The sequence below is a fragment of the Leishmania panamensis genome, assembly GCF_000755165.1.
Source record: "Leishmania panamensis strain MHOM/PA/94/PSC-1 chromosome 3 sequence".
Taxonomy (NCBI): domain Eukaryota; phylum Euglenozoa; class Kinetoplastea; order Trypanosomatida; family Trypanosomatidae; genus Leishmania; species Leishmania panamensis.
This window is the reverse complement of record NC_025876.1, coordinates 214-26,169: the sequence shown is the minus strand read 5'-3', so window position 1 is coordinate 26,169 and position 25,956 is coordinate 214. Positions and strand designations below refer to the sequence as shown.

The window sequence follows — 25,956 nt, the reverse complement described above, 5'->3', positions numbered from 1 at the left end:
AAGGACGGTACGACGGAGTCTAGATAGGGTAACGGGGGCGGACGTAGAACGTAGTAAGGAGGGACGAAAGACGGACGAAGACAGAGAGAAGCCATACACACACACACACACACACACACACACACACACACACACACACGAGCCTACAAACATCTGCCGGTACTGCCGCGGCGCACGACCTCCTCCTCTTCCATCTCCCCACTGCTCGCCAGTTGGCGTAGGCAGACATCACCACAGGATACGCCGGATGCTGCCATCACGGCACAAAATCCTCGCACTGCTTTTCCTCTCCGCCTTACTGTTGCACTCTATGATAATGACGCCACAAGAGTCGACCTCTCTCTCTCTTCGTGCCGGTCTCTGGGTACGTTCACTTCATTATCACCCACATACGCTTGTGTCTTGTCTTCTATTCCAACTCGCCTCCATCTTTTTCGCTCTATGGAGACGTACGAGGGCGTACGGCGTCCTCGTAAAGCCCCATGGACGTCCGCTTGCCGGGGCCTGCAGAAGACCTCGCTGACTCCGTGCCGTCGTTCGGCGTCTCGAACTCAAGGCTCACACTGAAGTACTCGTATGGTGACCGGAAGAGCGTGTCACGGCGGGCGTCGGGGTGGATGGCCATGAAGTACTTGTAGCAGGCGCGTGTGTAGTGCTGGGACTTGCAGTCGGAGACGATATCTTCGATGTCCCCTGGGGCGGGCCGCACGCTCGGGTAGGTGCGCCCCTTCGGATTTGGGGTTTCCTTCCCCAGCATCGTCCGCAGGGCACCCTCGTCGCGGAACCGAAATGGGCAGCCGTGACAGTCGTGTTGGTCCACCACTGGTGGCAGGCCGAGGATCGTCGCGCAGGAGGCGGAGCTGTAGCTCGTCTTCTTGCCCTCCATGCCGTAGTTGTGTCGCACATTGTACCCGTACGCCGTCTTCGAGAAGGCCTCGACAGAGCCGCCGCCCTTGACCTTCATGAGTGTGGCGAACAGTTCCAGCGAGTCCTCGAGAGAAAGACCGATGGCTTTGAGAAACAGTCCATACGTGAAGCGGCCGTGGTGCTTCAGGTGCCCCTCGCGGCGCAAGTGTGAGTCAACGGCACGCATGCAAGGCGGAAAGTGTGTCTGCGCCAGCTGCTGCACATCTCCGGCTCTCACAGTTCCAGCGACGCCCTCCTGCAGGCTGTCCACTGGGTCGGAGACGAACTGCTGCAGGAAGGCGTCGAGCATCGCCATAACCGTGGACTTGGCGGTCTCTTCCTCAAGCGCCTGCTGCTTGACACGAGCAAGGTAGGCACTGTGCAGGCCGCGATTTAGGCGGGCACAGAAGACCGCCAGGAACACCTCTTGCACCTGGTCTCGGAAGAGGATAGCTTGGCCAGCGCGGCACAGCACGTGGCGCTTCTTGATTAGGCGTGTTGCCAGGGAGAGAGGGACGGCATAGTAGTTCTCTGCCCGCCCCTCCGACTCGCGTGCACTGTCTGCCTTTACGCGGCGGTACTCGAGGTATTCCTGCAGCAGCGGGTCCGCTAGCTGCACATCCGACAGCGGCGCGCATGGAAGCCCGTTGTGTTTCATCAGGTCAACTAAAAACGTTAAGGGGCTCTTCGCCACCTCCATCTTGATGCGGGCCATCAGCAGCACCCGCTCCGTCCGTACCAGCCAGTCTCGCCACCGTTCACTCATGCAGAAGGCGAATCGGCAAAGCAGGTGCGACGTGACGTCCTCCTCCGGCGCGAACACAATGCTCGCAGCTTGGCTGGAGCCAGCGGCGCCTCCAGTGGATCCACGTGAGGAGGAGCGCCTACCTGAGCCACTGCCCGAGGCTGTCTCGTCGTAGCCTAGCGAAACTATCTTACCCCGCGACGCATCTGTTGCCGTGCTTGAGCGCCGCTCTTCCGGCAGGCGCGCGATGATCGTATCGAGCACCGATTCGAAGCTCTTTGCCTGCGGCGAGTTCATCCGCTGGTCTATCCATGCGAGAAGCTCCATCCGCTTGGCCACCATTGCCTCCAGCTCGAAGAGGGTACTATTTCCATGCGGCTTCTGTTCGTACATGGTCATCCAGTCCGCGGATGTCATGGCCACGAGCGCCTTTTTCTCCCCGGCCCCAGCGCTGTACTGCTGGGGCAGCGTGGATGCGGTGATGGCTTGCATGGCTAGCGGATAAATGGGGGACGTCAACAAGGAAAACGCAGGGCTAGAGTAAGGGGGCACAAGGGATGCAAGAGGGATTGGGTATGTTTGCACATGTATGGACGGAGGAGCGCGCGCGCGTGTGTGTGCGTGTGAGGGTGTGTATGTCTGTGCGCTACGGTGTGCGCTTTGCGTTCTATGGGAAACCCAAAGCCCTGCGGAGGCGGGCGAAGTCGATGTTGTGGGTCTGTATGCGACGGCGTGCGCGCGTGCGTGTGGAGTTTGATTATCGCCTCTGTTGTGTTTCGAGGAAGGGAGAGAAGATTTGGGTGGACTGCGGCACAGATGCACACGCACGCCCAAATGTGGAAGATGTTCAGCGGAGGGGGGGGGAGGCAGGAGGGCCATTGAGGGATGATGGAGGTCTCCAAGCGCTGCAGAGCCATGGACTTTGTGGGAGAAAAAGCAGCGCTAAGACGATACACAGAGGCGGAATGGTCTGTGGGTTCGCCACTGGAGGAGACTAGAAACCCTATGTTCACCCCTAGCGCCTCCACCTTCGCAATGGGATGCCTAGGCACGCACGGAAAGAAAGGAGCACCCGCTGCACAGTGGCGCACCAACCCATCAATTCCCGGGGTAAAACAGAGCGTATAGCCACTCCTTACCTGATTTACCCTTACGAAGTTTCTTAGGTTTGAAAGAGCGAACATTGTACGAGGTAGCACACGCCCAAGGAGAAGGAAGAGCCCCAGTCGTGACTACAACCAGGTTGATTGTGCGAACGAGCGCAGAAGACGAGAGATGAAATGCGGGCAGCTGCCCGCCTAAAGGAAGCAGCAGCCAAGAAAGAGACACACCACGTGCGTCACCGGCGGTTCACGGAGAGGGAGCGAATTAGACATGCTTAGAGCGAAAAGATCCTGTCGAGGTGTGTGTGTGTGTGGGGGGGGGGTGGAAGGGGGGATTCAAGCATAAAACCAAATAAATAAGTCACTACAGAAAGTCGGCGCCAACGAGTGCGTGCCGAGTGGCGCAGGTTGAAAGCACCGGTTGCACGACATACACCGAGCAGGCACAGCGAGCGTCTCTCAGTCGTGTTGCTGTATAACAGTCCTAGAGGCATTCTCCTGTCCTTCGAATAGTAATGACAGGCACCACTCGCATTAGCTGCGCTTCTCTGATGTGGATAGAGCACAGAGGTATCGTTCCTCCTCGTAAAAGTCTTGCAGCACGCAGGATGCGCAGCTGCGTCACAGAATGTTCGCTCCGCTGTGGCACACACGCACACACACATACATACACCCACTCCCTCACTCCCCCCCCACACACAAGCGCCTCACGAGTTCGTGGCCTGCCGGCGTCGAACATTGTAGCGCAAGGAGAAGAGCGACGGCTCGCGGCTCAGGTCGTCGTTGCAGTCGTCGGCGCCGACATACACCTTCATCTCCTCCTCTAGCTGAGGGTCGTACTTGTGGACGATGAGGCGCGCCTGCTTGGCGAGGTCCTCGCGGCGCTCGTAGAGCTTCTTGAACTGCATGTGCTGCGAGGCCAGGGACATGAGCAGCGGCAGCGTGGCGCGCAGCTCCATGATGGCCTCTTGAAGAATGAGCAACGAGACGTACATAGCCATAGGGAGCGAGAATAAAATCACTAGCGCCGTGCGGGTGTCGGAGTAGAGGAAGACGATGAACGACACCAGCAGAAACGCTGCCGGCACCACAGCAAAGGCAAACATGACCTTGAAGGACCCGGTGACATCGGCACCGACGATCTTGACAGAGCTCTCCGACAGCGCGCGTTTCGTTCGCTTGAGGGCGAAGTATTTGATAATGCCACCGATAGGCAGGCCTACAACGAAAAAGGGCACGAGGATGACTGCCATCAAGTACAGAGCAAACACGCGACGCAGCAGCAGCGCAATCTGCAGCGCCTCGCTGTCGGCGTGAAGAAGCTGCTTCAGCGTTGCTACCTGGCTGTCACGGATCATCAGCGCCTTGCAGAAGTCCAAATAGTTCTCTACCTTCTCACGGAACTCCGCAAATTCGGCGCTCTCGCGCTGCTCCTCGATGACGTTGCCTAGCCGGCGGATGAGTCGCAGGTAGTCGTGCCCGGAGAGTGTGCAGTTCGGCGGCTGATAGAGCTGCCGGAAGGAGTGCAAGAAGCTCAGCGTTCTGTAGTCTGGCACGTTGATCGTCACGGCATGCAGCGCCGCGTTCAACTGTTCGAGAAATAGCCCCGTCGCCTTGCGCTTGTCAGTGTCGAAAAGCTTCACCAGGTCGTCCGGAGGCGAGAAGGCCTCGCCAAACTCGATGTAGGCTCGGCTGCGAAACTTGTGTCCGTAGAGGTACGTAAGACCCACTGGCACAATCTTCACGCTAATGTGCCGTTCCACCGCGCCGAGGCTGAAGAGGGCCACGCCGGCTTTCAGCGGGAGGAGCGATGTGTGGTCATGCGAGCCACCCTCGGGGAAGATGCCAATGCAGTGATTTTTCTGTAGTGTGTCGTACACCTGGGCGTACATCTCAGAGTGGTCGATACGTGCCGAGTACTTGAAGCTGGTGGGGGCGTGCACCTCGTGCTCCGCTGGTATCGGCACTGTCACCTCCACCTCCTCGTCGGAGGTGATGCGGCTCACCTGCGCACGGCACTTGGCGTTTCCGGGGACTCCCCAGATAAGAACGTCGCCCTTGGAGAGCTTCGAAAAATGTGTGCCAGAGCCGATGATGAGCTTGCCCTCCGTCCTCACCAGCTTGCCATCACCGGCGACCAACGGCACATCCTGCGGCCGCACAACCGGAACGGAGTTGAACATGCGTCCTAATGTGCCGATGACGGGTTGGTGGAAGGACTTTTCTGCCATGAGGAAGCGCACAGGTCGGCCACAGTGCGAGTGCATCATGAGCGCGTCGATGAACTGGTTTTGGTGGTTGCCGTAGAAGACGACAGCACCGGCGCGAGGAATGTTCTCGCGCCCCACAACCGTCACCTCGCGGAAGTACACGCTGCGCAGCACCCACATGAGGAATTCACCCATGAGGCGCACGAGCGTGTGGTGGAACCTGCTCACCTGTTCCACAAGGTTCACCTTCCGCAGACGATCGCGGTGATCGGGCCATTCCTCAATAGGGATGCTCTGGTGACACTCCTCACAGAACACGAATTTGCTTCGACGAAGAGAAGCTCCGATCCGATCCTTTGACTTGAGTGCAGACTTGGGCGCCACCCGCGACACCGCAGCGGCAGCCGTGGAAGTGCTGGAACAGGCAGCGGCTGGGGTCTCCTCTACAGTAGGAGACACGCTTGCGGCCGCGGGCAGTGACGTGGTGGGGTGTGTCTCAGTCGAGTCGGTGAACTCCTCTGGCATAGACGGGGAAGCCGCGGTGGCGGCTGGCATCATCGCAACCGACGGGGAGGCCTCATTCTCGACTGCATGCGCAAGCGACTCCTCCTCGAGGGAGAACTTGACGGAGCGGTCAGCTGGAACTGCCATGGTTAAATTGCTGAGGGAGGGGGACGGCGTGTATCCGTACTATCTGCTCCAGTGGTTTCCTTCCTGGACGTAGAACGCGTACACAGCTGGTGAAGGTGTTCCGTTTCGTTTCCGAGCGATACGTTAGGGAGGGAGTACGTGGAGGTTGGAGCGGATATACCTGCGTGTGCAATGCGAGAGAAAAGAGAGAATGAAGGAAAGGTGCATTGAATACGGTAGAGAGAGGCGTGGGTGAGCTCTTCGTACGGGAGTTGTCTTTGTTGAGAGGCGGCGGAGGTTGTTCCTCTGCGCAGAGACGAATGAGGTAAACTCTTTGTTGCAGCGGTAACGAAAAGGAGCACGAACGCGCACATAAGCCCACAGCGAGCTACTCCGAGAGCGACACGCCCACACACGTGATAGGGTCTTTCGGTTTCTGTCTCGCTCTGAATTCACAGCAGTCGACTAGTAGATACGCTTCCGCTCCCCCTTCTCCAGGATGCGCATCGCGTCGTGGTATACGTCACGACAAGCGTCACCGTTAATCTCCGCAGCGGTGCTCGGTTTCTCCTCGGCCTTGAAGATGTGCATGATCTTCTCAGCTGCGAGCAGCGCGACGGGCGGGTATGGGTCTGAGAGGACCGTCCTCCACGTGCGCACCTCCACCCCACGACGATCGGAGCTCTGGTGGCATAGCAGCAGAACCAGCACATGCCGCGCACGGCACACCGCGGCAGCCTGGCTTTGCTCGAGGCTACGGTACATGCCCCACAGCATGCGAAGCCCAACGAACTGCACAGCAGCAGAGCTGATGCACAGCGCGCGCTCTCGAATGACCATGGTTGACACGTCGCTGACGTCGTTTGCGGTGTGCAGGTGAAAGGACGACCTCGTGGGGACGCACAGATACTCGATAAGGTGATGGTAGAGCGCCATGGCAGTCCGAATGTCAATGGTATCGCCGCGGTCGAAGAGGACCACCTCCAGGACGGTGCGGAATGTGACAGCATCGCGCTGCGGGGACGTACGACATAGCAGATTCAGTGAAAAGAGAAGGGAGGCGCACATGTGACCCACACGTGCGCGGTTTCCGATGCGCCCACGGCCATCTTTGTAGAAAACTAGGTTGCGCACTAGCTTATCCGTCAGGGCGCAGTGAGCGTCGCCTGGCAAGTACCGCGAACTCCAGCGGAGGCTGACAAAGGCGAGCCGCCAGGCGGCAGTGTACACCTTGGTGTCATTCGTGTCCCTGTGCCCTTCCAGCAGCAGCGGCACGGTCTCCGTTACCTCATCCAGCAGTACCTGAAGGGCTGCCAAAAATGCCTCCTCATCCTTTCGCCGCAGCACCTCGATGGCCCTGAAGCGCGCCTGCATGTAGCCCTCCAGTTCGGCATCCTCGGCAAGCAACCCTAGCATGTTCTCCACTAGCGGCAGCACGACGTTCCAGCTCTTCTTGGTGCCGTCAAAGTCAGACTTAACGAGGCCGTCGGCGATGCGACGCGGAAGCTCCCGTTGCACTGCCTCGGACATGTAGTACAGTAGCGGATAAGTATGCCAGAAAAAATCAACCGACATCAAATCGCTGAAGGCACCGGCGCGGGCCTCGGCGGACAGCTGGCTGGACGCGCGCATGCCGCTGCGTGCACCGTGCATCCCTTGCCGGCGGGCCGCGCACGCCACCAGTAGCTGGAAGAGAGCCTTGCGCGCACCTGGCGTGGTGCAGTGCCGGTAGATGGTGAGAATGTCAGACATCGCAGAGCTGCCTAGCTTGGCAAAGGCAACTTCATCGACGACGAGATTGTCGGCAGCAGCCACATCCACGTCCTTGTTCGATAAGAGGCTCCGCGCGAACGCCTGTGCCAGGATGGTAAACGTTTCGGGATGCAGCTCCCACAGCCCCGGCAGCTGCAGCACCTGAAAGAGCACGCGACAATCAACCAAGTGCCGATAGGAGGGCGGCACCACCGCCAGAAGGCACTTGGCAGCTGCCGTCCATGTCGTCTCGTCACAGATCTTCAACACTGCCTGCCGCTCCACCACGGTGAGCACCATCCACACCACCTCCTGCTCTAGTGCCTCGGTGCACCCGGGGTAGACACCTGCGGGGTCGATGAGCTGCACATGTACGCCGAGGTTGAAAATGAAGTCGTAGACGTGGTTGCGCACGCACAAGTAGTCGCTCTCCATCATCTCGAGTAGCATGGGCAAGTAGCAGATGGTGACGGACCGGAAGTGCAGCTGTGGTTCAGAGAGGTGCAGCTTAGTGACGTAGCCGTCACAGAGCTGCTTCATAAAGAAGAGGGTAGCCTGCATCACGTTCGGGTTCACCTTGTAGTTTGCCGAAAAGGTGGACATTATGCTGGTCTGCCGTACCACAGTAGACTCGAGGCACAGCAGCGGGAACTGATCCACGTACGGGGGGCACCACACGCGCTGGTACATGACCTCGCTGTAGCACTTTACGCCCTCATTCTTTTTTACGGACACGCTCATCCACTTCATGTAAGGCACAGCAGAGATGGGAACGCTACCACTTCCCGGCGCCGTCGCAGAAAAGTCGGCCAGCAACGCCAACTCCGAGGCATAGCCTTGTCGTGAAGACCGCGCTATCGAGCTCGCCAGACCCTCCAGCGGCGCTTCACGTAGCAGTGCATCTACCAGCTTCAGCACGTCTTGGCTGACGTCGCCGGATGAGTGAGCCTTGCAGAAACCTTTGATGCTCTCGAGGCATTGCCGAGATGGTGGGAAGCTCTGGACGTAGTTTACTAGCAACATCATGATGCGCGGCCGCCGTCCCGGGTCCTGTGCGAGGTCTAGACAGCACTGATAGACATGATTTCGCCCCTTCGCGTCACTGAGGAAGCGCGCAAGCTTGGCGGTGGACTCGCTGTCCAGTCGACCCTGCGAGCACCGCGCCGCCTCGTTGATGATGATCTTGCTAAGCTCCTGCTCCTCCATTGGGCTGCACACTCGCTAAGCTCTGAGGGAGAGGAATAAGAAAATGCACAGATGAGCAATTGCGTGTTGTATGCGTAAAAGTGAGGCGAACGCACTGCTCAAAGGGAGGAAGGGGTGCGACCACTATCGGATATACCTTCTCGCATGGTGACGTAGAAGAAGTGAGGCCGAGGAGAAGTGAGTAAACAAACGCAACAGCAGAGCGAGAGAGAGAGAAGGTGGTGGTGACGATAGAGGAGGGTGGCCACTGGACCGAGAATCCAATCAAGACGTCGTTGAAGGGAGGAAGAGGAAGGACGGAGAGGAGAACGTAAGAGCTTGTGAGAAGTTGAGAGAAAAAGAGCATGTTTGTACGTGTGTGTGCATGTGTGTGTGTGTGTGTGTGTGTGTGTGTGTGCTTGTGCCTTTCTCTAGAAGAGCACAAGAGATGAAGCGTCGCTGAATGCTAAATATCGCCTTGGACTCGCCGTCCCCTCCCCCCTTCTGTTTCTTTGCGTCTCGAGCGCAGCAGCAGCGGGACAGGCCATTTTCGCGCATCTTTTTTTTGTTATTCGACTTAGAGAAGCGGAGTTACACGGCTGGGAGGGTGCGCAATCAGCACAGCTCGAGTCTGACTGCTACTGCTGCTGGGGTCAGTGCACATCAGCCAACCCTGAGTAAGGTGTCCGGCAGAAGGAGGCAAGACGTACAGAGAGAGAGAGAGAGAGAGAGCGCCCCTCCACACACTCATTCCAACACGCACACGCACAGACACACAACTGAGCACTACAAGTCTCACTACCGCCGTCGCCCTCCCGTCACTCGAAAAAGAGATCAGCGACAAAGTGGAAGCGCTTCGGCGCGTACGACTTCACACATCGAAGGTCAGTAATGCGGACGGATGCGGCGACTTCCTTTCCGAGCTCATCCTGGACGTCCCTCAGCGCTTCCTGGGCAGCGCAGAGCTTCTCGGCGAGGAAGTGGTAGTGCACGATGCCACTGTTCCTCCCTGCCTCGTTGCGCTTGAGGAACGAGGCGGCGCGTGGGAGAAATGACTTGCAGGTGGGGATGTAACCCATTAGCACACGGTCGCACTTGCCCACCAGCTCTTCCCCCACCTCGCGGTTATCGCCGCACACGGGGTGAATGAGGTGGCCCACCCTGTTCAGCACGGCATTCAGCTTCACAAAGTCAATACTGTCTGGGTTCTTCTCAAGAGCGTGAATCTCCGCCACGTTGCCATGCATCGCTAGGGGCAGAGCGAAGTAGCCAATGCCGCAAAACATGTCTACTACCACCTCACCAGAAGCAGCGACGGCGCCAAAGTGTATTCGCTCCGTTGTGTTGCCGCTGCTGAACATCACCCGCGACACGTCGAAGCTGTATATGACGCCGTTCTCCACATGTGCCGTGAAGGTCGGTGACGCTGTCCACCGCTTCAGCGTGCTCTCCATGGCATCAATTGTCATACACGAAGGTTGCCCTCGCTTCTGCGCATCACTCCAGCGGCGATGAATGGTGCGTCGCAGCGACGTCGCATATTCCGTCAAGGCGGTGTCCGCCTGGAACAGGAGCTGCAGAGATGGGCGGCGCAGCTCGCCAACGATGCCGTCCACCTCCAGCAGTACCACGTCGACTGAAACCGGAGCGAAGGACTGGGCAAAGAAGCGCATCAGCGGGCGGACTTCCTCTACCGAGGTGCCATCGTTCAGGCGAATCACCACGACGTGACCGTGCACCTCAAATTTGCGTGGAAAAAGACGACGGACGCTGTCAACAGACACATCTGGAAAGGCTGCACATACGTTGGCGGTAAAGAGATCAATCTTCTGCGGTGTGCCACTCTTGACGAGCTTGCGCTCAGCAGGGCCTTCGTTTCGCTTTAGTCTCTTGGCTCCATCCTGCGGGACGGCCAAGTGCTTGAGCACGAAGTACAACACAAGAGCCACCACGGACGCGATGGACACCAAACGAAGCACTGCTAGAGACATGGGATTTTCCGGCCAAGTGCCTCCTGACAGTACTTGAGGTGTGCGCTGGATAGAGTAAGAAGCACCAGCAGCAACGTGAAAAGATGAACGGAAGAGAGCGACACGAAAGAGAGAGAGAAAGAGAGCAACGGCCATTTTTCTTTAGGTAGCGCGCGCCAGTAACACTATGGAAAACAACCTCACATGGAAGAGAGTACATATACAGCAAGGCTGTAGAGAGAGAGAGCACACGAGAGCAACAGCCTTTCACTTCATCCGCAGCTTCTTCTGGCTCACGAGAGAGCGCGCCTTTTCTGCATGGTCTTACTGCTGCCTGGGGTTCGGCAAGACCATGCAGAAAAAGGGGGCAAAAACAGAGAAAGAGGCTGCGCTGTGCTGATCCGCAAGGCCCCCACACGCAGAGGCAACGTGGTTGTTGTATCCCAGTCAGATCGCAATTTCCCTTTTCGAGAGTGCGTTTTTTTTTTCGCTGAGCCAGCCGGACACTTGTCTCCCATGCACGAGATCCCGGTTCCACGGTGGCAAGGGGAATGACGCCGAAGTAGCACTGTAGAGAAATGGCGGAGAGAGGAACGATCGCGCGAGAGAGACACGAGCCAAAGACATGAGGACGACGATGGTAGAAACGCGGATTCGAAGAATTTGCCGCGTAGGAGAAACGGAAGTTCACGCTACAGCCTCGGAAACGAAATGAGAAAACGCCACTGAAGCCCCACTAAGCAAATAGAAGAAAACAGCGACTGTCCTCGTGACTCATGGATGACAATAGGCGCGATCTCTTTCCACAAGAGACCTGCAACGGCGAGGACAACGCAAGTCTTGTCGAATCATTTGCTTTCTTTTCTCCCCTTCTTCGGGATGAGCCCGTGCACAAGGCTCAAAAGCAGCGAGAACATTTGTTTCATTGCCACTTTGGTGGCTCGGTATGCGCGTCTTCTCTTGAGAGGCGCGGCTGAGAGAGTAGATTATGAACGTTTCCGTTTGCCTTCGCTTTGTGCTGCTGATGCTCTTGTGTTGTAGTGACTCCCTTCTGGCGAGAGAGAGAGAGAGAGTGCTTCCATTAGGAAGATGCTCAAATGAAATTAAGAATGACAATGGGGAAAGGCATAGCCCCCTCGCGCGCCTGCGCCTGAATCGCCTGCAGCTGCCTCGTGTGTTTTCCCCCATTTCACTGCTTCTCAACGAGGCGGTCCACCGTGACGGGAATGGGAGGGGGGGGGGAGAGGTAAAAATGAGTAGAAAAAAGGGGAAAGCTATTTAGTAGCATCCACCTCTCTGGCTAACCTCCTCCGCAGCACGATACGAATTGGCGCACTGATACAGCACTTTCACCCTGTACCCCGTCAGGCAGCGGCCCGCAGCTGCCCTACACGAGTCAGTGCGTCAGTGTGAAGGGAGTCCATAGCACTAAGAAAAACAAGCACAATGGGCACAAAAAAAAAAGCGACCCCTGAAGCCGGAAAGAAGAAAACAAAAAGGGAAAAATTGATGTCACTCTCGTTTCCGGCTACAATACCCTATCTAAGTAAAGTAGCAGAGTGCTGTGTAAGCATACACACCTACACACGCACTTACATGTTGCTCTTTGCTTGGAGGTGGTCAATACCCATGGACTGGAGAGCCTCCTTGGCGCACTTCATGAGACAGTCACAGTTGGTAAGCAAAGTGTGTCCAACGATGCCAAAACGAAACGTCTCGGCATACGACGCCTTGCCAGGATAGATGATGAGACCACGATCGTTGAGGTAGGTGTAGAACTTCTTGAAGTTCCAGCGCGGATCAGTTGGCATGTTGACACACACCACAATGTTGGCGCAGCTCGGCTTCCGTTCGTCCAAGAAAAGCGTGAAGCCCATCTCTTTCACGGCTTTGCGCACCAGCTGTGCCTTCGCCTGGTACGTCTTCTGCCTGCCTGCCAAGCCGCCGTCCTGCTTGTACTCTACGAGTGCCTGTTGCAGCGCCATCACAACGTGGACCGGTGGCGTGACGGCAAACTGACCGCTCGCATCGAACGATTTCAGCTGCATGCTAAGGTCAAGTGTGGCACCACGAGCGCACCCGTTCGCAGCTTCGATGAGCAAGCGGCGGGCCAGGATGATGGAGATTCCAGGCACGCTGTGCAGACATTTGTTCGGTGCAGTAACTAGCACGTCGCACGCCTTTTCGTAGTCGCACGGGATACCGCCAAAGGCGCTGATGCCGTCAATGATAATTTTGGCGTGGGGCAACTCGCGGCGCACCACCTCGGCTATTTGCTCCGCTGGGTAGAGCATACCGGTGCTAGTCTCGTGGTGGACGAGGCCCACAGTTGTGACGTCTGGGTTGGCGCGGATGACAGATTCCAGCGCACTCATCTGCAGCTCCTTGCCTTCACCGAGCTTCAGCTCCACCATTGGGAACTTCAACCTATTTACCACATACGCCTGCTTCTCCGAGTACTTGCCAGAGTTGATGAGCAAGAACTTGCCACCTGTGGGCGGGAAAACGGTGGAGATGGCTGCCTCAACGCCCATCGACCCCGAACCCTGCTGCAGAATGCACGTCCACTCTTTAGGGTTTAATCCAGAAATAGATATAAGTTCCTCGCGGATAAACTTCACTGCTTGCATGAAGCGAATATCGCGACTGGCATAGTCAGTCAGCATGGCCTTCTTCACCGTCTCCGAAGTCATCAGTGGACCCGGAGTGAAGAGAATCGGTTTCACAGGAGGCAGCATTATTTGCGGTGGGCTACAAGAATAAAGAAGAGGACGGAAGGCAGCGGGAAGCCGTGTGCTTTTCCTGAGATGCCACCAGCAAAAACAAGCTGACTAGGAGCAGACAGGGGCACAAAGAAGAAAAAAATGATTGAGAGAGAGTTACAGAAGATCCTTTTCATCGAAGGAAGGGAATAGTGTGTCTGGCGTAACGCGGATACTCAGACCACGGAAAAGACACAACAGTAAAGAAAAAAACCTACTTCCAGACAGCAGCGGGGGGCGCATCACGGCGTCTCATCAGTGTAAAGTGCGATTCTCCTCATGCGAATAAACCTCTCGCTGCAGTAGCATTTCTATCTGTGAAAGCTACTTCTTCAGAAAAACGTGCTGCGACGCTTCCCAAAGCGGAGTCCTGCAAATCAAATGATCGTATTCGATACTGGAAAGAGAAACAGCACAACTACAGTTGTGTTTCAAGAACACAGTGAAAAACGCTACAAGCCTGTCTTTAAAAGAAAACGCGTTTATTCCAATAGAACGCCCCCTTGCAGATGCCATACACACGATATGTCCTTGCAATGCAAAAGAGTAGAACAAACATGAGATGACCCGTTTCCTTCTGTTCAGACACACAAAAAAAAGAAGAAACGCCTGATCACGTTGCAATAAGAGTGAAAGAAAGACCATTATTCGCACGGAGAACACAAGCAAACACCCAAGAACGATCGCCCACCTAACCAGCAGCAAACGATACACATAGCTCCTATTCACACGTCAGATCTCCTTGAGAAGTGAAGTGACGCCAGCAGGAGGCCCTGATTACTACTAAGACGAAAAAGGGGGGACACAGTACTGACGCACTGTATACCCGAAGTCCTCCTTTTTTTTCATAATAAATTAGTAGCCAAGAGAAGTGTTGCGACGATCCTCTTTCCGTTAGCCTGCGCACACCATCATACGGGAAGTCCAACAAAAGCTCTACCGAATAATCAGCGTGCAAATGCTGCACTTGAGCTCGGCAATGCGCTTCCGCAACTCGGCAGCAACGTCTTTGTCAACATCCATGATCAGGTAACCGATCGCTTTGCTGGTCGCCAGAAACTGCATACCAATGTTGCAGTCCAAATCCAGCGCAATTTTGTTGATGTCCTTCAGCGCACCAGGTACGTTCACGTGAACGTTGGTGAGACGAAAGTTCTGCTTGGCCACCGGCGGTGGAACAAGTTGCGGGAAGTTGACGGCGCCAGCGGTACTGCCACTAGTCACGAACAGAGCAAGCGCCGAACCTACCTCCACACCGATGGCCTTCTGCGCCTCGCAGGTCGACCCACCCACATGGGGAGTCAGAATAACGTTGGGAATACCTTGCAGCGGTGTCACATGTAGCTCATTGTTTGCCCTTGGTTCCTCCGGGTACACATCGATGGCAGCGCCGGCGAGATGTCCTTCACGAAGAGCCTTTGCTAATGCCTCAAGGTCAACAACCGTTCCGCGGCTAGCGTTGATTAAGTAGGAGCCCTTCTTCATCAATTGGATCTGCTCCTCCCCAATCATACCCTTGGTAATATCTGTCTCCGGCACATGAATGGTCACAAAATCGGAAAAAGTGAGTAAATCATTTATATGGACGACCTTAGTGGCATTGCCAATCACGAGTGTCGGAACAACATCGTAAAAGACTACGTTCATGCCGAGGGCCTCAGCAAGTACACCAACTTGCGAGCCGATATGCCCGTAGCCGATAATGCCAATAGTTTTACCGCGAACTTCGTAGCAACCCAGGTGAGTCTTGCGCCACACACCCTGATGCACCTCCTCGCTGCGCTGCGTAATCTTTCGCGACAAGGCGATAACCTCACCGATCACAAGCTCAGCAACACTGCGGGTGTTTGCAAACGGTGAGTTGAACACCACCACACCTCGCTTGTTTGCATAATCCAAGTCCACTTGATTTGTTCCGATACAGAAGCAGCCAATTGCGAGAAGCTGGGGTGCCGCATCAAGCAACTCCCGAGTCACGCGTGTCTTGCTGCGGATGCCAAGAAAGTGCACGTCCTTAATCTTCTCCAACAGAGCGTCATGTGGTAGAGCGCTAGAAATAGCTTCCACGGTGCAGCCTTTCGACTCCAGCAGCTCCTTTGCTGCTGGATCAACACCCTCCAGCAGGAGAGCGCGGTAGGGTGAGTCTATGAGGGCCGAGCTCATGGAAAATATTGGGAATCGTGTAGATGAAATGAACAAACGAGCACTAATATGGGAAAGCAAATAGTGAGCAAAAGTGCTCCCCAGTGCCGGTATATGGTATGCAACTGAGAAAATTAATATAGCAGAAAAAAAAAATGAGGGTCCACCAGTAACAGATATGGAAAACATGAAAGATTGACCAAGTAACATGTAGTCAAGAAGAAAGAGAGCAGACAACTGTAGGGATGTAAAAATAAAAAAGAAAGTGCCCTACTGAAGACAACTAATGTGTCCTTGTTCTGCGACATATGCGGCACTACCACGGAATACAACACTCAGTAAAAAGTGCAAATTGCATTCGCAGCTGTGTTATGAGCTTCAAACTTTCATCCAAGTAATTAAACATAACTTGAAGGTTCTTAATCTGCGATATGTCTTCATCTTCCTTTTTCAGAAAAATAAAGAAAAAAGAAAGCAAAGAAATGGATCACGTCCCGTAGACAATAGAGAAAAGAAGATAAAAACAAACCCAAGGAGGAGCTAAAATACCCAAAGAGAGAAATGCATGTGGAAGTTGACACAAACCAAAGAACCTGCGCATAACAGATCCTAACATGCATATACTCTATAAAGCGAGGAGCATAGCGCTGACGCGCAACAAAAGTGAACTATAACAGATCAATGATTTATCTTCCCTCGGTAATATCACTACAGCGTAGAAACTATATGACAAACACGAGGGTGTAGAATTCCAGTGTCTACAATTCCTCATGGCTGATGGATGACTCAGAGGATGATGCGTCCTCTGCGCTTTCAGCCAGCTGAACAGGGGAAAACCTTGGTGTCTTCTCCCCTCGCCGCTCTGCATCGATGATGCTCTGAATTCGTAACGCCGCTTCTCCCCGCACGGCCAATATGTTCTTTGGCACCTGGAAAACTCGCCGAATAGAGATCCATTCCAGACCGACTCGTAATCCGCGGTCAGGAGAAACAAGAACTGTTTCTGAGGCCACACTGACATCAACAATATCACCTGTCACAACCATAGAAGTACCAGGAAGCACGTAGCAGCACCTCATACCTTGTACTTGCTTTGCGACGTCTTTGGTAAGCACACTCACAGCTGATGCGATTATCGGCTGTACACCAAGATCCAGCAGTGAGAAGTCAAAGTATTTCGATGTGACACAGCCCTTCCCGGCAGTCATGACGTCAAGCTCACAGTCCATAGGCACAGTTGAGCCCATTATCGACTCCGAGATCTCATCAACAGAACGGCTCCGCTTTCGTCGTTCTTGAGTTGATGACATAAAAACAGCGTTGTCGCGCGATGCGGATGAAGACCTGTCATTGCTGCTGCTGTAGGCAACCTCGCCATGAAATTCACGCGGCAGCGAGAGCGAATCTGGATCTACACCGGAATCAGACGACTCAGATATCGCCTGACTAACACCATTGATCCGCTTTGGAAATCTGGCTGGTTCACTCCTGCTCTGTTCAGATGCAAATCGCAAGAACTCAAGAAGTGGCACTAGGTGCTTCTTCTCTGCGGCACCGTTGGTCATCTTGGTAGACAGGTAACGCCCCTTTTTTATCTAGTTGATTGAAATGGACCAGAGGGTAGAGAATAGAAAAGAAAGTAATACGAGATCAGTTGCTAAGGCAGCAGATGGGTTGTTTTCCTCCAGAAGAATGTGCAGACAGCACACCTGCAAAAGGTACTCTACGAAAAGTACGTGCGCCATTTGTGTATGAAGCGCATGGAGAAACGCAGAACGATCTTTTCTTTCTTTGCTTCAAAGCTTCTCCGCTGTTTATTTCAGTGCAGAGAACACTATCATTTTTCTGGGGAACTGTGTCATGGCTGTGAACAAAATGCAAGCACCTTCAATTAGACTAGCGGCATCGCAAATGCCAACCCCCGGGGCCCCGCGGGTGAACATGATTTTCGCCAGTGGGCTGTTGGGGGGTCCGGGCTTGAGTTTGCCCTTTGTTTGTCGCTCCGCACGCGCCCCACGCACCCCCTGGCGCGTCGGGGTGCCAGACCATCCCAACACCTCCATGGAAAACGTCATCTCCAGGAAGCGCAGGGGGGGGGGGCACCCTGTGCAGCTTTGGCCCGCCGCTTTCACCACGCACAAAGTACCTTGCATCTATTTCATCGCAGCATTACATGCGGATTCCCAATGGGGATCAACTCGTGAATGACGCTGCCGCTTACCTCGTTTCGCACACAAAAAGTGAGCCACATTCACCCAGTCGTTGCTTAGCTGACATCAAGCAAATATGTGTCAGTTTTCCCTTCGCTGCGGCGTACGGTATGTGAATTCACAGCTCAAATCACTTCCCTCAATGCGTTCAGGTGCAGCTCTTGGTGCTCCGTCATAATGCTGCACCTCTGATTTGTGAATTGACGTCCTCTCGTTCAGCTGTGCATCTGATTCCTTCAAGTGACTGCCACCGATGTAATGAGCGAAATCTCAAGTGTCCTTTCATCGCCGTGACAGACAACAAGCACAAACTGGCACCTGCAATTCTTTTCCACATCTGCAGCACCTTTATTTTTCCCCTTTAAAGGATATTGCTCCCCCATGATCGCTGCCGTTGAAGCAGCTCCGCCATATACACGGCGAAAAGAAAAAGACCAAGGGAACGCTCTATACACTTTTTCACTCTTCCCCTTCTCAACCATCCGTTTTGTGCTTTCCCCGTTGATCATTAGCTGGATACGCATTACCAAAACATAGGGTACTGTGGTGTTCGGTTCAACGTTTTTTTCTTTTTTTTTTGTTTGAGCTGAACCTCTCTTTCTCCCATCGCCACTCTTCATGACGGCACCTTTCTCATCTTTGAGTGCTGTCACGTGCAGCGACGTCATCCTTGATGACCGATACATATGTAATATGTGCACTAAGCCAATGATTCCTGCGGTGCGGAACAGACACTGCAACCACTGCATCTGCTTCCGTTGCTCATTTTTGTGCGAGCCCAGGTGCCCGTTATGTCGCACCGATGCTCAGTGGGTCACAGATAGCAACTTCAGCTGCACAATCCGAAACGAAATACGCGACGCTCTCATCGCTGAATCGCTCAATCGCTTGTGTGCTCTTCGAGGTGGCACAAGCGACTCGGCAGTTTGTGATGCCATTGTGAGTCATCTCGATGGAACACGCTTAACAGTTGATTTAAAGAACGTCGTTGAGGACCTACAGTTCATTCAGCGCTATGAAGCCGCCATGTGTTCCACCAACGACAGGAAAGATGCCGATGCAAATTTTGTCTTCTTCTGTCATTCGCAACTTCAGCTGAATACACTGGAGAGTAGAAAGCATACACGCATTTTTTTTTGTTCTGTACCCTCTTTGACGGACGCGTCAAAGATCGGTGCTCTTCGCGAACTATGCGTGATACACCTGCAGGGCTGTTCTCAGCTCAGATCCCTCCCACCACTCAGCGATATTCGCGAGCTGCGCGCTTTGGCGGTGTACCGCTGCGGAATTCGAGGCATCCCTAGCTTGGGCGACTGTCCTCTGCTCGAAACTGTGGTGTTTTGTGAGTGCGACGAGCTCGTTGATGTGGCTGGTTTGGCGTATCTGGGAATTGCCACTTCTCTTTCTTTGGCCAATTGCCGTAAAGTGGTGGATATATCGCCACTCTCTTCGGCCACTCAGTTGCAGAACGTGTCCTTGAACGGCACAGGTATCATCAGTGTTGCTGCATTAAGAGGCTGCGCAGACACCTTACATATTGTCAACGCCCAGGGGTGCACGCAGCTTGCCAGCATCGAGCCGCTTTCAGCAATGACGAAACTGAGGGAGGTCCGTTTAGGCGCAACTAGTGTCGTCGACCTCGCGCCTCTCCGCACCAGCATCGCCACAATAACTGTCCTTGATGTGGAGGGATGCACACAGTTACAGAGTATCTCTTGTCTTTCTACGGCAGTATCATTACGTGAGCTGTACTGCGGAGGCACGAAGGTGGAGGACATCACTCCCCTGATGCTCATTGCCTCAACCATCAAGGTGGTACATTTGGAAAGGTGCTTTAGCGTTGACAGCATCTTGGCGCTTTCTCGCGCTAGTGGTCTAAGGGAAATCGACTTACGTCACACAAAAGTGCAGAGTATTGATGCGCTGCGAAACTGCACTACCTCTCTTGAGGTCGTTTTCTTAGGTCAGTGCAGGGCACTCATTGACTTGTCGCCCATTGCGGCCGCATCACGCTTGCGCTGCGTTGATGTACAGTCCACTGGCGTGCAGAGTCTTGAATGCTTGCAGGCGAGCGCATCTACTCTAGAAGCGGTGTGTGCAGACAACTGCCCGATCTCCGATATTACCGCTTTTCGTGCAGCTTTGAATCTCCGGGAGGTACGACTGGCCAGTACCACTGTCAACTCCATTGAAGACCTTCGTGCGAGTGCGTCATCCTTGCAGTGCCTCTTCCTCGGGGGCTGTTCGCGCATTAGCGACATCTCACTGCTCATGCATGCTACACAGCTTCGGGAGATTTACCTAACAAATACTGACATCAGTAGTATTGAGGCTCTGCAAGCTTCGGCTGCGACTCTCGAGGTTGTTGCCCTCGGCGGCTGTGGTCGCATCTCCGACATTGCGCCACTGCGCATGGCCACAACACTGAGACTGGTGTACCTATGGGGTACCAATATTGATAGCATTGATCCGCTTCGTTTCAGCGTATCAACTCTGGAGGTGCTGGACATTGGAGGGTGCGGGCGGGTATCGGAGATTTCTGCTTTGCTGAACGCCACGAAGCTGCGGGAGGTGCGTTTCCACAACACGACAATTCAGAGTATTGAGGCTCTGCGGACAAGCGCCGGTTGCATCCAGTCGGTCGGGCTGGCCGGCTGTACTCGCATCTCTGATATCTCCCCTCTCTCTACTGCCACAAAGTTGAGGGAGGTGTATCTCACGAACACAGCTGTCGACAATGTTGCTCCACTACGATGCAGTGCCGCATCCCTCGAGGCGATTGCGCTGGGTAACTGTGCGGAAGTGTCGGATCTATCACCGCTTGCCGCCGCAACCAAGTTGAGAGAGGTGTACCTATGGGGTACAAAGATAAACGGCATTGAGGCTCTTCAATCTAGCATGGCATCGCTGGTTATATTCGAAGTGACGCGGTGCGCAGAAATCTCGGGCATCTCCCTCTTATCCGGCGCCATGAGGCTTCGCCGCATCGACCTGGCCAACACGACAATTAGCTCCATTGATGCTCTAATGCCCATCGCACCCTTTCTTGAATTTATCAATATTAGCTGTTGTACGATGATAAAAAATCTTGCGCCGCTTGGTGCTGCCACAAGTGTCAAGACTATATGGTTGCGTAGTCTTCCTCTTGACTCCCTAGACGTCCTTCGCCCTGCCACAGGATCCCTGGAAGAGGTGGACCTGAGCGGCTGCTTGAACCTCCGTGACATCTCGGCTCTTCAGTCAGCCACGAAGCTAAGAGAAGTGTCTCTCCAGAACACCTGTGTTGACAGCTTGGATGCTCTAAGATGTAGTGCGTCGGCGTTGACAGTTGTGAACGCCAATGGCTGCATTAATCTGACCAGTATCGCGGCTCTCACATCGGCGACACGCCTTAAGGAGGTGAGACTGAGAAACACACGTATTAGCAGCACTGAGCCGCTGCGGGCGAGTGCGGCATGCATAGAGGTGGTTGATGTCAGCGGATGTGTGAACCTTGAAAACAGTACTGCTCTCATAAGCAAAAGCAGACATGTGGAAGTGCACTCATGACTAGGCCTCGATGATAGCCACTATCCATTTTTTATTATTATTTCCAGGGCTGCGCAGTGCGCTTCAATGTCACTATGTCTGTGCGCGTCGGTTTATGTGTGTTTTGAACCACGTGATCAGCTCTTACTTTCATTGTGGGTGTTGTTCTGAACTAGACTCGTACGTTTGATGTGCTCTCGCTCTCTCTATTCTGTGTCTGACGCACTCTCCACCCTGGCATTCACAGAAGCCCCACTATTCACTCTTTTAGTACCAGCACCGCCGCTGACTGTACTGCGTGTTCTTTCTCTGCCTAAACATGGAGAGCAGCGACTCCATGAGGAATAACTCTCTGCAGCAGTGTATCATATTATATTTGTGATGCAGCAGGGACAGAGGTTACTTGTGTTTACCATAACTTTCACACTTATCATATCATTGCTTGTATTCGTTCATCTCTGTCGATTTTTGGAGTCTCTTCCTGGTTGCAGTCGTTCTTTTATAGTATTACCAGGTACTGTAACGCTCAACTTGTGCTTACCGCAGCGTCCCCAAATGACTAAGTCGTCTCTGTCTGCGTATGCTCCGCACGCCCCGTCATCAGTCTCCTCCCCCCTTTCAGTAGTTTGTTCAAAAGGTCTTCTTTTTCCCCCGTTACATACTCACGCTTTCAGTGCTTCAGCATGAAAACCTCTGATTTAGGGAAGTGGAGCACACCAACCGACTTTGCCAAGCTGCAGCCGACAAGCGACTCGGGTGCGCCTTGTTGCACTACGAGAGTGTGCTGGCTACCTCGTTGTACATCCCCTCTGTTCTCTTTCATCCACGGTCCGTACTTCTCGTGCGCACTTCCACTCCCTTCACGCGCCTCGCCTGTTAGGGTCCCCATCTTATCCTTGTTTCCTTCTTCTTACGTAGCATGTGCTTCAATCACTCTCCACCTTGTTAGTGTCAACAACTCACCCTGGTCCTCACCGTGCCACCGCCGCCTCTCGCTCTAGAAAGCGACGCGATGGCTTTCTTTTTCAGAAGTCGCATCGCAACGACCTCCCTTCTCCAGCTATATTTTTTCGCGCCACGTTTCTTGTCTCAGTGACCACCATCATTGTCAAGGCCTCCAACGATTGCAACGGTTCCTCCTGCGTTGTAGACGCACACGCTGCGTGCAAGCGCAGCTTCTACACCAATGACTGTGGGTGCTTGTCCTGCAAAGCAGCGCATTGTGAGCATTGCGAGACATTTGGGTGGTGCACTGTGTGCAGGAATGGCTACAAAATGGAGTACCTGTCCAACATCTCCACTGATCTTGCAGTGAGCAGGTACGGCGAATGTGTAAACGCTGCCTCGTCTACCACATTCACCGGCGCTTTTGTGGTCTCCGCTGATGCTCTTTTCGATACCCTCATCGTCTCACAAACTTCACTTTTCCCGCTATTTCACCAAGGGCTAGTCGGCACGCTGCCACTGCAGATGTACTCCTTTATACGCGTGAGGATCTTTCCTTTCTTACCTTGCTCTTTTTTTTCTCGTTGTTCTCTCTACCCTTGCATTCTTTGATGTAGCCGCGTTGAGGCGGTGATCCTAATGGTGTACACCTCTCCCTTTCACTCGTCTCTGAACACATTTCCCTTTTGCGCCCTTTGTTGTGTCCTTTTGCTATCTCTTTCTCTTTCTTCGGCTTCTTGTGGCGACGATGCCTAGCTCCCTTATTGTTCTGGCTATTTCTTTTGTGAGTGGCGATTGTCATCCGAGCAAGAGCTGGGTTTAGCCCCCTTCATTATGCCTTCCCCCTCTGCACATCCCTTTACAACGAGATCGATGTCTTCCGCAGGGGTATTTGCTTCACCCGTGCTGCTGATGGGCTGGAACACGTGACCAACTCTTGGCTATAACAAGTGACTGTCGGAAACCCTCGCCGCAGCACCAGTAGCGGCTGGAACGTGAGGCTGTCACCTTTCTTGTTCTCGTTGCCAAGCCTCATCCTTGACCCCCATACTGCCGGGATCACACCATTATGACATCCTGACCTTCTTGCCCCTCCTCCTGTTTCTGCGTGAGCTTGTGTGGGTTATAGGGACTATTCGCATTTTTGATCTTTTGTCATTTTTTTTCGTGTGCTCCTCTTCTCCCCCTCCCTCTCTCCAGTGTTCACTCTTCTCTCTTCTCCACCTTCACCCAAATCGTAGCAAAGAGCATTCTTATCATGTGTGCCTCCTTTTTCGTTTCGTGTCCTTCTGTGTCTCTTTCTCGAATATTTATCTTGATATATATAAGTGTTTGCTTGTTTGTGTGTATGTGTGTGTATGGGTGTGTGCGTACTGATCTCTCCCAAGCTCCATCTTTCTCACCTGCTTTCCCGTCTCTTGCTGGATGTTACCGCGAGGTTGTCGTCTGCCCGCCTCCCCCTCTCCCTCGATTTCCATGTCTCCAGTAAGTTCATGCACATGTGGTTCTGTCTCTAGGAGTGTACGCAGTGTGTCTCAGTGTGTCTTGTTCAAGCCTAGGCTTAGTTCTTTCCCCAGTTTTCCCGCTACAGCGTTGTTTTTCCTTGTACTTTTCGCTCTTAGTGTTTCCCTTCATCGTGTGCTTCCATACGCTCTGAGATACGGATGCACAGCAGCACTACGGAAAAGAAGTTGTAGTACGTTGTCCATTCGATGGTAGCAGCGTCTTCACATCGTCTGCCTATCTCTATGATGTGTGTCTAGCCATTGGCGCGCCATGGGTAGAGAGGAGAGAGCCGCTCTGCAAGTACTGAATGGTGGCGTAGCCACGGGGACTCAGGCATACACCCTCTCATACACCAAATAATGCATGAAACTCGGCGCTTAAGGGATGCTATGAAACACTTCCTGCTCTCTTTCTCCTCTGCGCCGCCACCAAGCCACCACTCCCCGGCAACTCATGTCTGCCTTCCCCCCTCTTCCCGAAACACATCGCTGCGATCACATCTGTGCGACGCACTTTACTCACGCAGCTCCTTCTTGATATCTGAAGCCCATGTAAAGAGACTTCGATAGTGTCAGCACAAGTGTTTGCCTTTGACGTGAAGCTACCTCTTCCGTTGTATGAGCAAACTGCAGCCTGAACCGTTCCTTGTAAATCAGCTGTGTGCGGTAGAGCACGAGGGAGACCAATGAAGGCATCCATCGTTCTGTGGCACCGCTCACCTGTTTCTCTTTATTTTGTTAACAGCCTCTACCGATTGGTGCATGACATTTACTGCACGCTGACGGACGATCTAAGGCGCAGCCGCGTGAGGATCGAGCGTGTCGCTGAAGTGCTAAACATATTTCGAACAGGTATCGGACAAAACGGATCACACATGTTTGCGTGCAGATGAAGGGCAGCTGTGGAGTAGGGATGAGGAGAGGCTGAGATTGTGTACGAGCCCCTATGAGTACAACCGGGTGGGACTGGAACACTCTTCCCTTCGCTTTCCCTTTCTCCACAGTATTATGCAACACAATGGAATATCAGGTGCAGTGGTAACACTCCGTCGCTCATCTACCCGCCGTCGACTCCACAAAAGTGTGAAAAAACATCCACGTGATTCCTCATTATAAAGCACTTCGTTTCTCTGTAATGAGAGCCATTTGTCTTTCCTTGTTACCTTTCCATCTGGAGCGTCAAAGAAGACGCGACAGAGTCATCTGCCTATCTATTTGTTCCTTCCCCTTTCTACCGGGGAGGCTCACTGGTGAGGAGCCGAAAAGAACAGTTTTTTTTATCTTCAATCCCTTTCCTCGATCATGCGGCTCTACTTCGTCAGGATACACTACACTCATGGCACCCACATGTGGCCCCCCTTTTTCCGCCTGTGGCTTCTCATCCTCTAATGTGCTTTCCCACAACATAATTCAGTGCAGTTTCTACTTTTGCTCACAGCGCAGTTGGTATCTTACTCCAAAATAGCTCACCAGCCAACGCGCTGTCATGCGGCTTGTGTATTCTCAGTGGTTAGACAGACAACCTACCCACTAATATCTTCAGATGGTTTTGAGCGCGTCATATCGTCTACACAGCCTACAGAACGAAGAGCTTCAGTGTTGAGTGTACCTTCACTCGCAAAGCTGTAAGAGAGTGCTGCTGTCCGTCTCGCGTAACTGATGATGCCTGCGTGTATTCTCTTTTACCAACGAGAAGCTCCACTTCCCTTTCACCACAATGCCGGTCACCTTACCCCCCCCCCCCGTTCGTAGAAGAACGAGACCAGGCCCGGAGAAGCGGTTTCCTGTAAAAGCAACTGAGACCCACAACAGTGTTTAAGACGACCTGACATTTCTCTTCCCAGATGTGGGGACATCCCCAAACGTGCATTCCACTAACAAGATGGACAAGACCGTACGTTGTCTTTCTGCGCCTCACCTCCCCTTCACCCAGCATTGCAAAGAATGGCCCCCTGTAACGGTCGCGGTTTTGGGTACGGGTACGCGTGCGAGCATTTTCTACCACTCCTTCCTATCCCTGCGACACCCTCTCCCACTGTACCGGGGAAATCCTCCCGAGGGCCAGGGCCAGGGTACACGGGTTAGGGTTAGGGTTAGGGTTCAATTGGCGGCGTGTAAAACCACAAAGGCAATCGAATGGCACTTGACCTTATAGGGGGGTGGTGGTGGTTAGTGGGATGTGGTGTTGGATGTGGGAAATTGACCGATAGCTGAATCGGTGTTCGTGTATCCGTGGAAAAGGAATCCTGAGTGAGCGCGTGTTTCTCGGAAACCCACTCCTCACTTCCACTCGTGATGTGGTCGAAAAATATGTATCTTACTAATCATGTGTATCTTATGGATTCTTACTTTACCTTTGTCCC

At 53.7% G+C, this 25,956-nt stretch overlaps 8 protein-coding genes across 8 annotated transcripts, besides 1 other annotated feature; 1 reads left to right on the top strand and 7 right to left on the bottom strand.

The window, feature by feature from the left end:
* Positions 1-439: 439 nt before the first annotated feature.
* On the bottom strand, positions 440-2,143 carry LPMP_030080 (DNA primase large subunit, putative; the record flags this gene model as incomplete). The annotated part of the gene is made up of 1 exon (XM_010702648.1): positions 440-2,143. The coding sequence occupies one exon, from the start codon at positions 2,141-2,143 to the stop codon at positions 440-442; it is 1,704 nt and encodes a 567-aa protein (XP_010700950.1).
* Positions 2,144-3,461: 1,318 nt separating this feature from the next.
* LPMP_030070 (glycerol-3-phosphate acyltransferase, putative) lies at positions 3,462-5,489 on the bottom strand (the record flags this gene model as incomplete). Its single annotated transcript, XM_010702647.1, has 1 exon — positions 3,462-5,489. The coding sequence occupies one exon, from the start codon at positions 5,487-5,489 to the stop codon at positions 3,462-3,464; it is 2,028 nt and encodes a 675-aa protein (XP_010700949.1).
* Positions 5,490-6,059: 570 nt separating this feature from the next.
* Positions 6,060-8,552, bottom strand: LPMP_030060 (hypothetical protein; the record flags this gene model as incomplete). The annotated part of the gene is made up of 1 exon (XM_010702646.1): positions 6,060-8,552. One exon carries the CDS (start codon positions 8,550-8,552, stop codon positions 6,060-6,062), a length of 2,493 nt encoding a protein of 830 aa, XP_010700948.1.
* Positions 8,553-9,349: 797 nt separating this feature from the next.
* LPMP_030050 (hypothetical protein) lies at positions 9,350-10,522 on the bottom strand (the record flags this gene model as incomplete). The annotated part of the gene is made up of 1 exon (XM_010702645.1): positions 9,350-10,522. The coding sequence occupies one exon, from the start codon at positions 10,520-10,522 to the stop codon at positions 9,350-9,352; it is 1,173 nt and encodes a 390-aa protein (XP_010700947.1).
* Positions 10,523-12,093: 1,571 nt separating this feature from the next.
* LPMP_030040 (2-aminoethylphosphonate:pyruvateaminotransferas e-like protein) lies at positions 12,094-13,239 on the bottom strand (the record flags this gene model as incomplete). Its single annotated transcript, XM_010702644.1, has 1 exon — positions 12,094-13,239. The coding sequence occupies one exon, from the start codon at positions 13,237-13,239 to the stop codon at positions 12,094-12,096; it is 1,146 nt and encodes a 381-aa protein (XP_010700946.1).
* A 960-nt stretch (positions 13,240-14,199) lies between these two features.
* On the bottom strand, positions 14,200-15,426 carry LPMP_030030 (D-3-phosphoglycerate dehydrogenase-like protein; the record flags this gene model as incomplete). The annotated part of the gene is made up of 1 exon (XM_010702643.1): positions 14,200-15,426. The coding sequence occupies one exon, from the start codon at positions 15,424-15,426 to the stop codon at positions 14,200-14,202; it is 1,227 nt and encodes a 408-aa protein (XP_010700945.1).
* Positions 15,427-16,163: 737 nt separating this feature from the next.
* LPMP_030020 (hypothetical protein) lies at positions 16,164-16,970 on the bottom strand (the record flags this gene model as incomplete). The annotated part of the gene is made up of 1 exon (XM_010702642.1): positions 16,164-16,970. The coding sequence occupies one exon, from the start codon at positions 16,968-16,970 to the stop codon at positions 16,164-16,166; it is 807 nt and encodes a 268-aa protein (XP_010700944.1).
* A 1,263-nt stretch (positions 16,971-18,233) lies between these two features.
* LPMP_030010 (hypothetical protein) lies at positions 18,234-21,164 on the top strand (the record flags this gene model as incomplete). The annotated part of the gene is made up of 1 exon (XM_010702641.1): positions 18,234-21,164. The coding sequence occupies one exon, from the start codon at positions 18,234-18,236 to the stop codon at positions 21,162-21,164; it is 2,931 nt and encodes a 976-aa protein (XP_010700943.1).
* Positions 21,165-25,578: 4,414 nt separating this feature from the next.
* Positions 25,579-25,956: part of a repeat region that runs on past the window's edge.